At 37.9% G+C, this 16,507-nt stretch overlaps 1 protein-coding gene across 3 annotated transcripts in view; it reads right to left on the reverse strand.

The window, feature by feature from the left end:
- LOC123837783 (24-hydroxycholesterol 7-alpha-hydroxylase) overlaps positions 1 to 16,507 on the reverse strand; it is an 88,887-nt gene that overhangs the window by 14,305 nt on the left and 58,075 nt on the right. For 2 of the 3 annotated variants that reach the window (XM_045866978.3, XM_064597683.1), the window contains exons 9-11: positions 14,372 to 14,505; positions 3,680 to 3,775; positions 2,731 to 2,819 (exon numbers count right to left, since the gene is read on the reverse strand). In XM_045866978.3, coding sequence (XP_045722934.2) covers positions 2,731 to 2,819; positions 3,680 to 3,775; positions 14,372 to 14,505 — 319 coding nt within the window. Of the gene's footprint in view, positions 1 to 2,730; positions 2,820 to 3,679; positions 3,776 to 8,729; positions 10,767 to 14,371; positions 14,506 to 16,507 lie in introns of those variants that run through there. The other variant, XM_054505400.2, reaches the window with a different exon arrangement.

Consider the following 16,507-nt stretch of genomic DNA (forward strand, 5'->3'; position numbering starts at 1 on the left):
TTTTTATAGCCCCCGCCCCCCCCCCCCCCCCGCCCCCAGGACTTGTGCACAGCATAGTGAAAATGTTAGGAAACAATTAGGTAAGTAAATACAGTTTGTTCAAGTCTACTTAACAACCGGAGTTGAGGGGATACATTTGTTTATGTAACAAACTCCTCAGAGTAAACTGACTTTGCAACTTATCATGAAATCCACAGAGATTTGAGTGTGCTCCCTCCTCAAAAGCACTCAACTATTTCTAAGTATACAAGTACTTCTCCAAGTACTGCGGGATACTTTACTGAATAAGGCACAGTTATTAAGATTGTATTATCATTCAAATAAACATGTAGAACCAACTGTATGCAGAGCTTCACAAACCCCAACGTACAGGTACATTGCATTCCATCCCATTCCTGTGAGTGCTTACTTTTCTTGCTCCCCTCAAACTTTGATATCACTGCCCCTTGGGAAGGTGAGCTTTCCTCTGTGCTGCTTATTGATGACTCTCATCGAGTCCATAAGCCTTTTCTAATCTCCTTCCTCAAAACTCCTACGGTGGTTATTATGTACATATGTCATTTGGCATTTCTCATGGGTCATCTTATGCTGTTAAGTAGAGCTTGTTTTTCATGTTGCTCTGTCTCATCTCCCCAGCTACATTATAAGTGACTCAGGAATGTTATGCATCTTTGAATTTCCCCAGTGGTTCCTGAAGTGACTGGAGTTAAGACAATAATCTCCTTGAGGGAAGGGACTTCATCCCTTATTTTGTTTTCCAAGGTAGCTCGTAGAACCCTATCCTGGCATAGAGCATACCCTCAGTAAATATTTACTGAATGGAAGAATAAACATACTAATATTAGGTGCTCCAGAGATATCTGTTAGGTTGAACCCTACTACTATTAATCTACTATCAGCCAGACCTATGTTTGAACTAATTTTCCCATCACTGTGTAATTTTCATTAGTAATTCAATACAAGTGTTGCCTAGTACTGCCCCAGGATATAGGAAGGACCCAAACACATACACAAAAAGTAGAGATCACAGTTTCTACTCCTGAGGAATCCACGCTTCATTTCCACTTCTCAACTGTTGTAGACTTACTCTTACTAAACCCTCTTCTTAACCAAGCAAGCTTTTGTAAGTGAGGTATCTTGCCAAAGATCAGGGTTATTGTTTTACACTGGAATGTAACCCATATCAGCGACCACAGTGAGACAGCCCACCAGGCATCCTCTTGCAGGGATGGGAAGCAAGGGAAATTAAGGCTGTTGGATGGAGGGTGGTGTGTGTATGTGTGTGTGTCTGCCCACACAAGCACAATACAGGAAGCACATTCCTTTGTGCTGAGATCATCAACTCTCAGAGATATCCACTCGACACTGGAAATCCCCTGTTCTATTCCTTCATTTAAATTCCTAGTTTAAGAAGAGAATGTCCACTGTAAGGCGAACTCCTCATTCTGCATGCTACCATTGCTGAAGAAGTCTGGTAGTTCTTGCTGCTTTCTCCTGTTTTTCTACAAAACTACCAGACTTCTCCAGCAATAGAATTCCTGGGAAGAGTTCCCTTCCTACCTGTTTCCAAGGGTTTCCCAGCAATGGGGAAGTGCTTAGCAGGGGTTCTTCCTCCAAACATATTTCCATCATTCCCATTATTCAGAGCAGGAACAATATTCTTCCATTGTGATTTTTGGTTGGCAGCTGATAGCAGCACTGAATACTTATTTACTAAATTCAGCAAAACCTTCTGTGTTCATTAATGAGAGGGGTTCTCATACTGCTTCAGTGGCCAGAACTCCAAGGGGTGACAGATGCAAGGCCATAAGGCTACGTGTTCATGATGAACTTTGATCGTCAGTTACTTTAAAGGCAATTTTCTCTGACTCACTATGGATTTGGTATATGAGAAGATAAATTGGCTCTTGGTATACAAATTTAGAATGGGTGCAGTTTTCTGAGGATTATACTAAAGATCTATGGGATTAAGTTTCTAGTGCAAAGATCCATCTTGCTAGAACACTGTCCAAATGAAGTCATCACTTTCCTGAAAAATTCTGCTTTTCTGTCTTCAGAAACAACGTTTCATGGTTTGGCTACTTAAATAGAAAAGTTAAGGACTTTTAAAAGCAGAAAAACTAGACTATGGAGGTTTTATTTATTGTTCCATTTATTCAACATTCAGATTTAACCTACAGACTTTGGTTATATGATACATACTTGCCACATCTCAGACTAAGTAGTTTTCAAAGGAAAACTTAACATCTCGTCCACCAAACTTGCTCTTGTTCCTGATTTCTCTATTTCCATCACGTCTTCCAGCCACCTACATTCAAGCCACAGTCCTCCACAAATCCTTCCCCTTGACCCATCCTATTTCTGATTATTTTCCCAATCTGGTAGATCCTACCACTCCATGTCTCTCACATGGAATATAAGCATGATTATATAACCTAAGTTACACCCCACTCTAATCCATTCTATAAAAAAATTTTTAATAACCCTGCTTTCATCATGTAGCAGCAATTATAATATTTTTGTTCTCATGAGGTTCATCAGAAGCCACTGTAGACATTCCCACAAAGATATCGCACAATACAACTAGCCAACCAAACAAAACGCGGTCTCCTGGATCTCCCTGTAGTTTGATAATAAAGAAAAGGGTGATTAAGCCAAAATGTCCCCCCCCTCAGAGCCATCATCTTTCTTAGACTTTTTGGATAAATGTGGCCCAGCTGTCTCACTGACCTTCCAGGACACTGGTACTTCCCACTTCCAAATGCCATGAACCAGTCCAAGAAAGCATGCTTCTCTAAGTTTGCCTTTTTCCAACGTTCCTGTGGGAAGAAAGCATTTTTTTTTTTTTCCAAATCAGCCTTATATAAATAAGCTTAACTTTATTTCTCTAGGCTAAAAATGACTTTGTACAGCTAATCCTTGCATATAAAGTTGCAGGGCTGTTGGTAATTTTTTCCCAACCTGTTATTAATATCAGACACAATTGTGTTTTTGGAATGTGAACCAATAAATAAAAAAGGTTTAAAAAGAATTCTCTTAAGTGGTAAATGTAAATGATAATGTAAATCAACCACGGAATTGACCTCAGAAAAGGAAGACTATTTATAATAAGGTCTCAGGCTCCATCACAGAATTGCCCTTGGTAATAAATTCAGTCAGTTACTGGCAGTCCTGCTTACTGGAGGGAACTTGGGATGTGGAATGAATACATTTGGATGCCATTTTTTAAAAAGTTTACCTAAAGGCAGAGAATGGACTAAATGAACTCTTAAGATTCTGCTCAGCCCCATAACTCCTCAATTTTAAGATACAGCAAAGTAGTTTTAATTTGCCTTGTTCTTCTTTTGTTATACTCCTTGGAAACCAATAACAAAACCAATTTGCCTGACAAATATAAAATAAGTCTTCTGTCAGAACCAGACATATTTACTTTCATGTACTTTGCTGGTTTCAGGTCATTTATTTTAAAGTTGGTGAATCTTAAAAAACTTTTCTATCTCATTTGTGTTATACCATCCATATTACAAGTCTAAATTTTTCCTTTGTAGTCAACTTGGTTGTTAGTTACCAGAGAATAGGGATGCTTAATGATAGAGGGATAGTTAATCTATGAATTCATACTCCTGGTTTAAAAGAAATTAAAATCAAAGGACAATGTATATTGAAAGAGATAACTTACAGGTTTGAACAATTCAGGTTCAGGAAAATATTTTGGATTTCTATGCAGCCAAAATGGAGACAACATCAACAAGTCACCAGAAGGAACCGTGTAATTCTATGATAGAAAAATCAGTTTCAAGTCATTTTTTTGAAATCTACTTTCAGGAGAGTTTGGGTCATTAAAAATAATGCTCCAACTATATTGTAGGGAAGACACATACATTTTATAATCAATGGTGAGAAAATCTAACCCCTTCCTGGAAGGATCATTTCTATTTTCCAGCTTAGGCGATGGCTATGTTCTAATTCTGATGATTAGTTACATGTGCCTATAAATTTGGTTACACGGGAAAAATATTAGATAAATGAGATAAATGAGAACATTTTAGAAACTAGTATATGTCTGCTGTGATGCAGCTTTTGATATTCGATACTGGGGTTTGCAGCAAGTGCTTCTGATGATGGGAACCACAGTGGACCCCTAGGTTATGGTTGTGGAACAGAAAAATCTGAGACAGGACACCGGCCATAGTAGCACCGAGGACAGGGCAGTGGGTGTTCTGTCCCTGGGACACTCATCGTAGTGTCAAGGAAGGGACAGTGGATCCTCTCTCTCTCTCTCTCTTTTTTTTCCCCTCACTCCTGAAGCAACTGTTAGGGCAGAAAGAATATGAAGACAACTGGTTAGGAAGACATAGGACAAAGCGAGTATTGTGTGTGTCTTTGGTTGATTTTGCGTTTGGGATCGCTGTGGCTGTGGGACTGAGGCTAAGTAGCGTGTTTCCTCAAGCAGAAGAGTCTGCATTGTCCTTCCCTGTTTATGCTATCGTAGGTTTTCATGATATATAAATTATTCTAAGAACTAAAAACCGTGTCATAAAATCACTCTTCCATTATCATGTTCAGGAACCATAGGACAAAGAGCTCTCCCATAGTGTGTAACCACTAGATGGCTGTCAGCTTTACTGAGACAGAAACATTTTATTAGTAACTCCCAGAACCAATCACTGGAAGCCACTTATCTATTTAACCCTGCGGGATTTTGAAATGTCCTCAAGATATTTGCAAAACACTTACCTTATGCACCTAGAATATAAGCACCTTACAATTAAAAACATGTCTTTTTATGGTAGCAGGAAGTGGTGTATGGGAAGGGGGGGTCATTATTTTTTTTTTTAATTAGAGGTGGGGGGGGCAAAGGAAAGAGAGAATCTTAAGCAGGCTCCATGCCCAGCTCAGAGCCTGACACGCGGCTCAATCTTATGATCCTAAGATCATGACCTGAGCTGAAATCAAGAGTCGGACACTTAAACGACTGAGCTACCCAGGCACCCTGGGGTCATCATTTTTAAAAAAATTTTTTATTGTTATGTTAATCCCCATACATTACACCATTAGTTTTAGATGTAGTGTTCCATGATTCATTGTTTGTGCATAACACTCAGTGCTCCATGAAGAACATGCCCTCCTCAATACCCATCACCAGGTTAACCCATCCTCCCACCCCCCTCCCCTCTAGAACCCTCAGTTTGTTTTTCAGAGTCCATCGTCTCTCATGGTTAGTCTACCCCTCCGATTGCCCCCCCTTCATTCTTCCTCTCCTGCTACATTCTTCTTCTTCTTTTTTTTCTTTCTTAACATATATTGCATTATTTGTTTCAGAGGTACAGATCTGAGATTCAACAGTCTTGCACAATTCACAGCACTTACCAGAGCACATACCCTCCCCAGTGTCCATCACCCAGTCACCCCATCCCTCCCACCCAACCCCCCACTCCAGCAACCCTCAGTTTGTTTCCTGAGATCAAGAATTCCTCATGTCAGTGAGGTCATATGATACATGTCTTTCTCTGATTGACTTATTTCCCTCAGCATAACACTCTCCAGTTCCATCCACGTCGTTGCAAATGGCAAGATCTCATTCCTTTTGATGGCTGCATAATATTCCATTGTGTATATATACCACATCTTCTTTATCCATTCATCTGTCGATGGACATCTTGGCTCTTTCCACAGTTTGGCTATTGTGGACATTGCTGCTATAAACATAGGGGTGCACGTACCCTTTCGGATCCCTACTTTTGTATCTTTGGGGTAAATACTCAGTAGTGCAATTGCTGGATCATATGGTAGCTCTATTTTCAACTTTTTGAGGAACCTCCATACTGTTTTCCAGAGTGGCTGCACCAGCTTGCATTCCCACCAACAGTGTAGGAGGGTTCCCCTTTCTCCGCATCCCTGCCAGCATCTGTCATTTCCTGACTTGTTAATTTTAGCCATTCTGACTGGTGTGAGGTGGTATCTCATTTGAGGTTTTGATTTGGATTTCCCTGATGCCGAGCGATATTGAGCACTTTTTCATGTGTCTGTTGGCCATTTGGATGTCTTCTTTGGAAGAATGTCTGTTCATATCTTCTGCCCATTTCTTGATTGGATTCTTTGTTCTTTGGGTGTTGAGTTTGATGAGTTCTTTACAGATTTTGGATACTAGCCCTTTATCTGATATGTCATTTGCAAATATCTTCTCCCATTCTGTCAGTTGTCTTTTGGTTTTGTTGACTGTTTCCTTTGCTTTGCAAAAGCTTTTTATCTTGATGAAGTCCCAATAGTTCATTTTTGCCCTTGCTTCCCTTGCCTTTGGTGATGTTTCTAGGAAAAAGTTGCTGCGGCTGAGGTCGAAGAGGTTGCTGCCTGTGTTCTCCTTTAGGATTTTGATGGACTCCTGTCTCACATTGAGGTCTTTCAACCATTTGGAGTCTATTTTTGTGTGTGGTGTAAGGAAATGGTCCAGTTTCATTCTTCTGCATGTGGCTGTCCAATTTTCCCAACACCATTTGTTGAAGAGACTGTCTTTTTTCCATTGGACATTCTTTCCTGTTTTGTCAAAGATTAGTTGACCATGGGGTCACCATTTTTTAACCAAAGAGAAGCCCTGTTGGCTCCAGTGGGGGCTGAATATTGCTTGAGGTTTGGCAATTGCAGTGCCAGAAGTGCCGGAGAGAGCTCTCAAACTGGGAAGAGAGCGAGGATTGTGCTGGTGCCCTCTTACCGTTTTTGAAGTAGGGAAAGACTTGTAAGATCCCAAACCTGTCTGTTTCTTCTACCCCTCCTGGAACTGGGGTTAGAGAGCTCATGGCTGACTCTGAGATCAGCTGATGAGGACTCTGATGTGTATTTGGAGGCGGGGCTGGGGACCCCTGGGACAGGGCTCCAGGAAAGTCAACAGCTGCCCTTCCTCTCCATACCAAATAGACCCCTTTAGTGGCTTTTGAGCCATAATTATGACTTGGAGACTACCGGCTGCCAAAGCCTACAACACTGGCTAATAAAAGACTTCAAATGGAATCTCAGTAACAGAGTTAACACGGAGCAGACCAGAAAGAAGTTCCTGTCACAGAGGCAGATGCCAGGCTGATGAATGGCATAAAGGGTCTGGGGTAGAGCCCCACGTTGGGCTCCACTCGAGCATGGAGTCAGCTTGAGGTTCTCTCTCTCCCCCTTCCTCTGCCCCTCCCCCTGCTCATGCGTGCTCTCTCTCTCAAAATACATAAATAAAATCTTTTTTTTTTTAAGATTTTATTTATTTATTTGAGAGAGCGAGAATGAGAGAGAGAGAGAGCATGAGAGGGGGGAGAGTCGGGAGGGTCAGAGGGAGAAGCAGACTCTCTGCCGAGCAGGGAGCCCAATGCGGGACTCGATCCAGGGACTCCAGGATCATGACCTGAGCCGAAGGCAGGCGCTTAACCAACTGAGCCACCCAGGTGCCCCATAAATAAAATCTTTTAAAAAAATTAAAAAGCATACATTTTTGCATGATAAAAAATGCTGTCAAAATTTTAGAAAATTCAGAAAAATAGAAAAAGCTAGAAAACAACCAGAGTGCTAACATCAAAAAACAGTCATCAACTGGCTAGACTTCCCTCCAGTACTTTTACCAGTTTAGTGTTTTGTTGTTGTTGTTGTTGTTGTTGTTAAACATAGTTTTATCGTGCTGAATAGTTAATTTTTGAATCTTACTTTGTTCACCTAATATTATAGCATAAGTATTTTTTCCTTTATATGGTAGACACATTGTGAAGTTTTATCTCCAATGTTTGTTTAATCTTTTACTGGGTAGGTTAAACCATAAATAATTTAATCATTCCCTAGGTTCTTTTCTATAATAAATGCCATCAAAAGCATCTTCTTCCACAAAGCATTTTTCATATAAAATCTTTTAACATAGATGTTCAGAAGACATAGGGCATGGATATTTTTGAAGGCTGTTAATACGGTTTGCTCAACTGTTCCCTCAAATCTTGCGCCTAAATATATTTCTAGCTGTAATATATGAATGCCAATTTCATTGCCCTCTTCTCTGCTAATCTGACATTTTTAATAGGTTATTTTTGGTTTCTATATACATTTTTATGTCTTTGTTGAGCATTTTTCCATGTTAAGTTATTTTCTCCCATGAACTCTTGTGTTCATGTCCTGTCCTCAATAATCTATGTTATATTCATGCTTTACTTATTGATCTGCAAGTTCTTTAAATATTAAAACTATTTACCCCTGTGTTGTACTTATATTTATATTTGTTCATAATTTTTGGTTTACATTTAACTTGGATTATACTTTAAAAAAAAGACATGTTAAATTTTAATGCAATATATTCAAATCTGTTCATTTTTGTGGTTTCATTGATGAACCCTAAGCTCTGGCAGCCCTTTTCTCTCTAACATAGTGGTTCTCAAAGGTGGTCTAGAAACTTCTGGGAGTTCTCAAGACCTTTTCAGAGGCTCTGCGAGGTCAAAAATCATTCCTGGGTAAAAGACTCATTCAAAGTATAGGATAAACCAAAGGATTTTCATGTAACTGAGTACAAAAAATTCACTGATATTTCAGATTGCAACAAACTTTTAAGAAACTCCCACTCTTGGGGCACCTGGGTGGCTCAGTCGGTTAAGCATCTGCCTTTGGCTCATGATCCCGGGGTTCTGGGATTGAGCCCCTCATCGGGCTCCCTGCTCAGTGGCGAGTCTGCTTCTCCCTCTCCCTCTGCCCCCTCCCCTGCTCGTGCTCTCTCTCTCTCAAATAAATAAATGAAATCTTTAAAAAAAGAGAGAGAGAAACTCCCACTGTTGAGTTTGAGTGAGGTATGAGAGAACAGCCAATCTGAAAAGGCTATTGTAATATTGATTCCTTTTCCAGTGACATGTCTGTGGATTTTCTTTATTTCCATGAACGGAAATAATAAATCACAACAGATTGATTCCAGACACATTTATGGGAATCCAGATGTCCTCTATTAGCAAGGCATTAGACAGATCTGCAAAAACTTAAAATGATGCTATTCTACATTTTTTATGTTTTGGAAAATACAGTTATGTTTCATAAAACCATGTTATTATTTTAACACGTAATAGGTTTCCTGTTATTTTTATTTACCAAATAAATATTATAACAATTTCTCAGCTTTAGTTTAAAATAAAGTTAATATTGGTAGATATAATTCACATAGATAACACTCTTTGGGGTTCTCAATAATTCTAAGCATACAAAGCAATGCTGAGAACAGAAAGTTTGAGAACTGCTACTCTGAAAGTTAAAAAATACCCACTTTTTAGCCAGTCATCCCAAACCACATATTAATCTCTTCCCCTTCATTGACTTATAATGATTCATTTATCCTATATTACATTCTTATGTACAAAATGGTTTGTTTCTGTATTATTTTTCCAGTCTGTTATACTGATACTGAACATCTAGTATGACACCTTATCATACCATTTTATTTTATTAAATTTCATGCCATTTTAATTGTTGTAGTTTTATAACATGTTTTAATACCTTGAGAAGATAATTAATAGTCTTTAATAATTCATATTTTCCAACACTTCCTTGTTTATTCTTTTCTGGGCATTCTTGCAGATTAACTGTGTACCAAAAGTATAAAACCTTGAAAAGAGAATACTGGTAGAAATTTAAAAGTTTTGGAAAGACAGTATAGTAAAGAAAAAGAAGGAATAGAATAAGTCAAAGAAAGTAGATAATATTTGTCTGTTTTAATTTGTTCCAAAAATATAGAAAGGAGTAAGTACAGAAGCAAAAAATAAACGATGAGACCATGTTCAGATGACATCAGGAAAGAGCAGTGGGAGAGCACTTGCTGTGTTCACAGCAAGAAACTTTGACCAGTTGTCCAACGGTGTAGGAAACATGAACCTCTGCCACTACTTGACACAGATGACCCCATTTGAAATGTTTTTATAATCCAAATTTCTGGGAACCCATTAATATATTCAACAGACTTTTCACCTGTTTTAGAAAACTTATGAAGGTTAAAAGGACCACATTGTATGAATTTATACTAAGGAAATAATTACTAATGTGTACCAGGATTTGGCTATACAGATGCCCATCTTTGCACTGTTTATAAACAACTGGAAGCCATACACATTCAGGATTAGGGAACTGATTTAAAAATCAATACTATGTCCAATATTAGATTATTATGCTACAATTCAAAGTGGTGTAGATGTCTTTTATTGAGACAGAAAACTTTGGTGAACTACTATTAATATAAAAGCAGATTATGAGAAAATTAGCACACTATGGCCCCAACTGAATTTTTTAAAATGCACAGACTACAGGAAAAAAATCTGAAATTATGAGAATACCAAAATGTTCTTAGTGGTCATCAGACTTGTAAAATTTTGAGCAATCTTTATTTTCCTCTTTTAGCTTTTTTTAATGGTTTCCTCCTGAAAAATAATTACCATGATTTATTTATGTAATAATAAGAAAAAGCTGTGCAAGTTGTCATTTTCAGAGTTAAAGCCTCAACTCTGCAGGGGAGGAGTTCACAGGGATTAGCGTACGCTTCCTCGGAGGAAAGGTTGTATTTATTTTATTTATAAAAGAAATAGTAAGTACAGAAGACACTGCTGTACCTTTTACAAATATTAAAAAGATATTGTGAAAAATAAGGAAAGGAAGTTCTGGAGCATTCTTGGAAGATGGCATCCTGAGTACATGTCTCTGGGTTGCCCGATCACTAAGAGAGCCACCACTAGGGCTTGGAGTGAGCCTGGATCCATCTGGGCCTCATGTCCTCTAGGAAGAAACTGTGAATGTGAGGAAGTGGAGGTAAGAGACTATGATCTTTTCATAACTTCTCTAATTGTTTCAGACATCTATTACTTTTAATTAAAAATTTTTATTGGGAATCCATAATGTTAGAATTATAAAACAGCTCAGTTGTGTAAGGGTATTATATGCAGTGAATCATAAATATGCTTATTGCCTTGGACCAATAATCCACTATTAAAACAAAGTTCAAGAATAATCATTAAAAAAATTTACTATGCACAAAGATGCAAATAATTACTATATTAAAATAACCACAAAGGAAAGTATCTAAATTCTCAAGAGTTAGGAAATAATTAAATATTTAAGCTACCAATTCAGTGGCCTATTATAAGGCCATTGAAATAAATATTAAAACTCTGAAGCATGAAAAGTATAATAATGTTTAAAAAATGTTTAAATCAAAGATTTATACTATGATGAAACATAGGTTTCAGTATTGATGTCATACAAGGAGCAAGTTAGATAAAGGATCATCGGGGTTGTACATGCACAAGTGTATATGTGTGTGCATGTGTTTGAGCTTGGTGTTTCTTTTGGTAAAGTTCTTGAATGAGTAAAATTACCTTTGAAAAAATATGAGATGTTAATGGCCACAATAAATTTATAATCTGAGATCAGAAAGAGGAAATGAGAGAAAAAGAAAAGAGTTAAGGAAGAAGATGGAAAACATACTGCTGATTTTTCTTTTTACAGTCTTTCACACACATACACACACACACACACACACAGAGAAATAAAGAAAGCAAAAGGAGGAAGGATAGAAGAAAGGAAAGAATGAAGGAAGGAAGGAGAAAGAGTAAGAAGGGAGGGTGGAAGAGAGAATAAAGAAGTAAAGAAAGGAATCTGGGTGTTCATGAGAAAGGGGGAAAGACAAGCATAAACTATTTTTTAAGAGATTGTCATGTTATAGAAACCAGACAAAACAGTACAAAAGAAAGACAGAAAGAAAGAAAAGAAAAGAAAAGAAAACTACAGGCCACTATCTCTCATGAACTGAGATGCAAAAAATCCTCAACAAAATATTAGTAAAACAAATTTAACAATGTATAAAAAGAATTATACATCATGATCAAATGAGATTTATTCCAGGGATGAAAGGCTGGTTCAACATTTAAATCAATAAATGTAATCCATCACAACATGTTAAAAAGAAAAAGCTTATGATTATATCTACTGATGCAGAAAAAACACTGGACAAAATCCAACACCCATTCATAATTAAAATTCTCAGCAAATTAGAAATAGAGGGATATTCCTCAACTTGATAAGAAGTATCTACCAGGGGAACCTGGATGGCTCAGTCATTAAGTGTCTGCCTTTGGCTCAGGTCATGATCCCAGGGTCCTGGGATCGAGCCCCTCATCGGGCTCCCTGCTCCATGGGAAGCCTGCTTCTCCCTCTTCCACTCCCCCTGCTGTGTTCCCTCTCTCGCTGTGTCTCTCTCTGTCAAATAAATAAAATATTTTTTAAAAAAAGAAGTATCTACCAAAAACCTATAGCTAACATTTAGCTTAATAGTGAAAGACTTTCCTTTAGATCAGGAACAATGCAAGGATATCTGTTGTCACTACTATCATTCAACACAGTGCTGGACATTAGAGCCAGTGTAATAAGGCAAGAAAAAGAAATAAAAGAAGTAAAATATTATCTACATAGAAACTCCCAAGGAATCTATAACAACACTTGTAGGACCAATAAGTATGTTGAGTTTTGCAAAGTTGCTGATACAAGGTGTACACATAAAAATCAACTGCATTTCTACAAACAAGTAATACCATTGGGAACCAAAATTTTTAAAAGTACCATTTACAAAAGCTCCAAATAACTGAAATATTTAGGTATAAATGTAACAAAGCATGTATAGGATCTGTATACTTAAAATAACAATCAAGATACCTACTAGCAGGTAAGTAACTTCCATAATTCAGCTAATTATCTGTTAGCCAGATATAAAGCTAATAAAATTTCAATAAAAACTATAGTATTATTCAGAGTAATAAACACATTCCTCTACTAAATTGCACCAAGTTGTTGGACCATATCTCATCAAAGCATATCTTTTTATACTCATATTTTTTTTAAAAAAAGATTTATTTGTTTATGAGAGAGAGTGTGAGCAGGGGCAAGGGGTGGGGAGGGACAGAGGGAGAGGGGGAGAAAGAATCTCCAGCACACTCCCCTCTGAGTGAGGAGCCCGATATGGGGCTTAATCCCAAGAACCTGAGATCTTGACTGGAGCTGAAATCAAGAGTCAGATGCTTAACCAACTGAGCTACCCAGGCACCCCTTTTTATACTCATATTTTAAAGTACTTAATAGATTATTTAAAAACAAAAATTGTTGGGGCGCCTGGGTGGCTCAGTTGGCTAAGCGACTGCCTTCAGCTCAGGTCATGATCCTGGAGTCCCAGGATCGAGTCCCACGTCGGGCTCCCTGCTCAGCAGGGAGTCTGCCTCTCTCTCTGACCCTCCCCCCCTCATGCTCTCTATCTCATTCTCTCTCTCAATTAAATAAAATCTTTAAAAAAAACAAACAAAAAACCCCACAAAAATTGTTAAAATCCCACTAAAACTAAATGCTATAATTTATGTAAGATCTGCTAAATAAACTATGTCTCCTTTAGATGTAGCAAGTTGCAATTTTTATAAAATTTGGATTTTTTGTTTCTTTTGTGTTCTACTACTAAAAATTTTCCTTGGTTTGAATCCAAGCCATCTCAAACTGTGTGTAAAAAAGCTAGTAAGAGTTGAGGGCTGACTAAATGTGATCTATCTGGATAATGCAGGCCCTACGTCAAGCCATTTTGAAAAAAATATTTTGTTCTGCATGGTTTGCCAAATATTAAATTGAAAGTTAGCCACATGCACATAACTTTTATGGAGCACTTGAGAATTTTCTCCTACTTTGCTCATAGAAAGGACCTCTCGGGCGCCTGGGTGGCTCAGTTGGTTAAGCGACTGCCTTCGGCTCAGGTCATGATCCTGGAGTCCCGGGACTGAGTCCCACATTGGGCTCCCTGCTCAGCAGGGAGTTTGCTTCTCCCTCTCCTGCTCCCCCCTCTTGTGCTCTTTCTCTCTCTCACTCTCTCTCTCAAATAAATAAATAAAATCTTTAAAAAAAAAAAAAAAAAAGAAAGGACTTCTCTCCCTCACTCAGTGCTGATTGCTAATATCAGTTGCTATTATCCATAGCATTTCTGCTTGATTTCTATAGGATTATACGAATTCTGATATGCAATCACATAGCCAGAATAATTATTAAAGGGTTATATTTTAGCTAAAATAGTCGTCAACAGATAAATATCCATATTAATAAGATGCTGCTGCACAACTCTTATTAGTAAACTGTTCCAGCATCATTAGTGTTTCATGGAACTTAAGGAATTATCTAATAATATATGGGCATTATATGTACTCTTTTTCCTTCAAAGTTGATTATTTTTTTCTCTTTTTGATTGATTTTTAATTTAAATTCATTTAATTAACATATAATGTATTATTGGTTTCAGAGGTAGAGTTCAGTGATTCATCAGTCTTATATAATACCCAGTGCTCATTTTTAAAACCAAACCAAAGCTCACCAAAATTTTAACTGGCTTCAGCACTTTTCTAGTAATGATACCAGGGGCTCTTAAACGAATGGCTTCCAAAATACACCACTTGATTAGTGGGAGTTTCTTCAAGTCATCCTCAGATACTTTCATCTTATCTCTACCTGTAAAGAGAATTCCAAAAAATTTTTAAAAGGTGCACTTAAAGAAGCCAGAAAGTGATTTCATGGAAGATCATCAACCCACAGATTAGAAGCTGCCTCTGACAACAAATGTTAGCATTGCTATTACTTTTTGCATACCAAGTTTAGTAACTGAGTGACTCTTTTTATCATTTTCCTCTTACCAAGATCAAATGTATGGCCCCCCAAATTAAACCATGGTTGATTATTTCAAGGTGATGGACTGGGATCCAACCTTGGTCTTCACCTTCCTACGGCTATCAAATGATTAAGATAGGGTCCATCAGAAAAGTGTTCAATTTTCACTCCTTTCATTCTTTCTTGTCCAAATTCTTCTTCTACTTAAGGAAACAGTGATAAAAGATTGGCATCAAAAGCATAAAGTAAAAGATCTGAGAAGCCATCTGCCTTACTACTTCTACCTCTTCCCTGATGATTCATTTTTATTTTTGCTTTTGATTTTTCAACCATACATCTCAGAAGGCCCAAAAAGAACATGAGGAAAGGGACAATGGGGCACATGTATTACATCTGGAATGATGAGTTCTCCCTCTAAACATAGGTGTATCAAACACTCCTAATGTAATATGCATACTTCAGCTTATGTTTAGATTGAAGGCACCTGAAAAAGGATTGGGGTGAATCTTTTTAGGACCCAAAATATGGTTAGGGTCTTTCAGTCCAATTAGACATTTCAGTTAATGGTATTTCAAATGAAATGTTTGCATTTTGAAAATTATTTAAAACAACTCAGCTTTCAATTTGATTTTGACAGTATTTGCTTAATAAAAGTCAACAACATTGTCAGTTTAGTTAAGTCAACTTTCACATTTGCTTCCCAACTGTATTGGGAATGAATGGGTTAAGAGTGAAATGTAAGGTCTCCAGGCATGTCTCTCTTACACTCTGGATAAGGCTAGTTCTAAAGCAAGCCCAACCTACAGGAGAGGTCTAGGTGGGTGCTGCCTGGGAAATCTTATCTGTCAGTACATATGGAATTCCTGAGCAGTCAGAAGCAAATGTCTTTGGTGGAATCTGGGAACCAGGCTTTTTGAGCTATAGTTCTGTTAGTACCCATAGGGGCATCTATACATTCCATTCGACTTGACAGATTCTTGAGCTCTGAATAAGGGCCAGGAGTTGAGTTAGGCTCTACTAGAGTTACAACAATTAAGGCATTCTTGCAATATACTTAGTCTACTAGAAGGTAAGAGACAAGCACACGGTTAACTGGTACACCACACAAGCAAGGAAACTGTTCTGTGACATGTAAACTATTCCAGTATTTTGTTCTAATATAAAAGCAGGGAGGTTCATGACCAACTAAAGGAAAAACAAAAAATTCTGTGAGTGTCTTCCTCTAAAACTATAACTATAATTAGTTCTTTGCAGAGAGTAGACATTAGTAAATAAATATTGAATTAACAAATGGTCCAGCTTCAACATGGGGAGATAAATGAGTGCATATTCCAGGCAAAGGAAAGAGGAAGAGTAAAAGGAAGACTGCAGAAAGCATGGGTATGTTCAGAAAATGGTAATGGGTGTAGAGGGCCTAGAAGGTGAGGTAAATGTGATGGAACAGTGAGAGATCCACTGAGGCCATTATAGGCCACCTTCAAGGCCATTCTGGAAAATGTGGAGACCAGGGAATTTGGGGACTTCCTGTCTTGGGCTAAGAGAGGATGAAAACTTCAACAATGAAATAGTGATACACAGCATTGTTCTTTTTTTTTTTTTTTTAAGATTTATTTATTTATTTGAGAGAGAGAAAGACAGAGAGACAGAGAGAGAGTGGCATGGAGGGGCAGAGGGAAAGGGAGAGAGAGTTCCAAGCAGACTCTTCACTGAGCACAGAGCCCAACAAGGGCTCGATCTCACAACCCTGAGATCACGACCTGAGCTGAAACGAAGAGTTGGACACTCAACTGATTGCACTACCCAGGCACCCCCACAGCACTGTTCTTTATTAAGACCTTCTGCTTAT

The sequence above is a fragment of the Mirounga angustirostris genome, unplaced genomic scaffold (genome assembly GCF_029215605.1).
Source record: "Mirounga angustirostris isolate CCGP_5_RB_7025 unplaced genomic scaffold, mMirAng1.0.hap1 SCAF_8, whole genome shotgun sequence".
Taxonomy (NCBI): Eukaryota; Metazoa; Chordata; class Mammalia; order Carnivora; family Phocidae; genus Mirounga; species Mirounga angustirostris.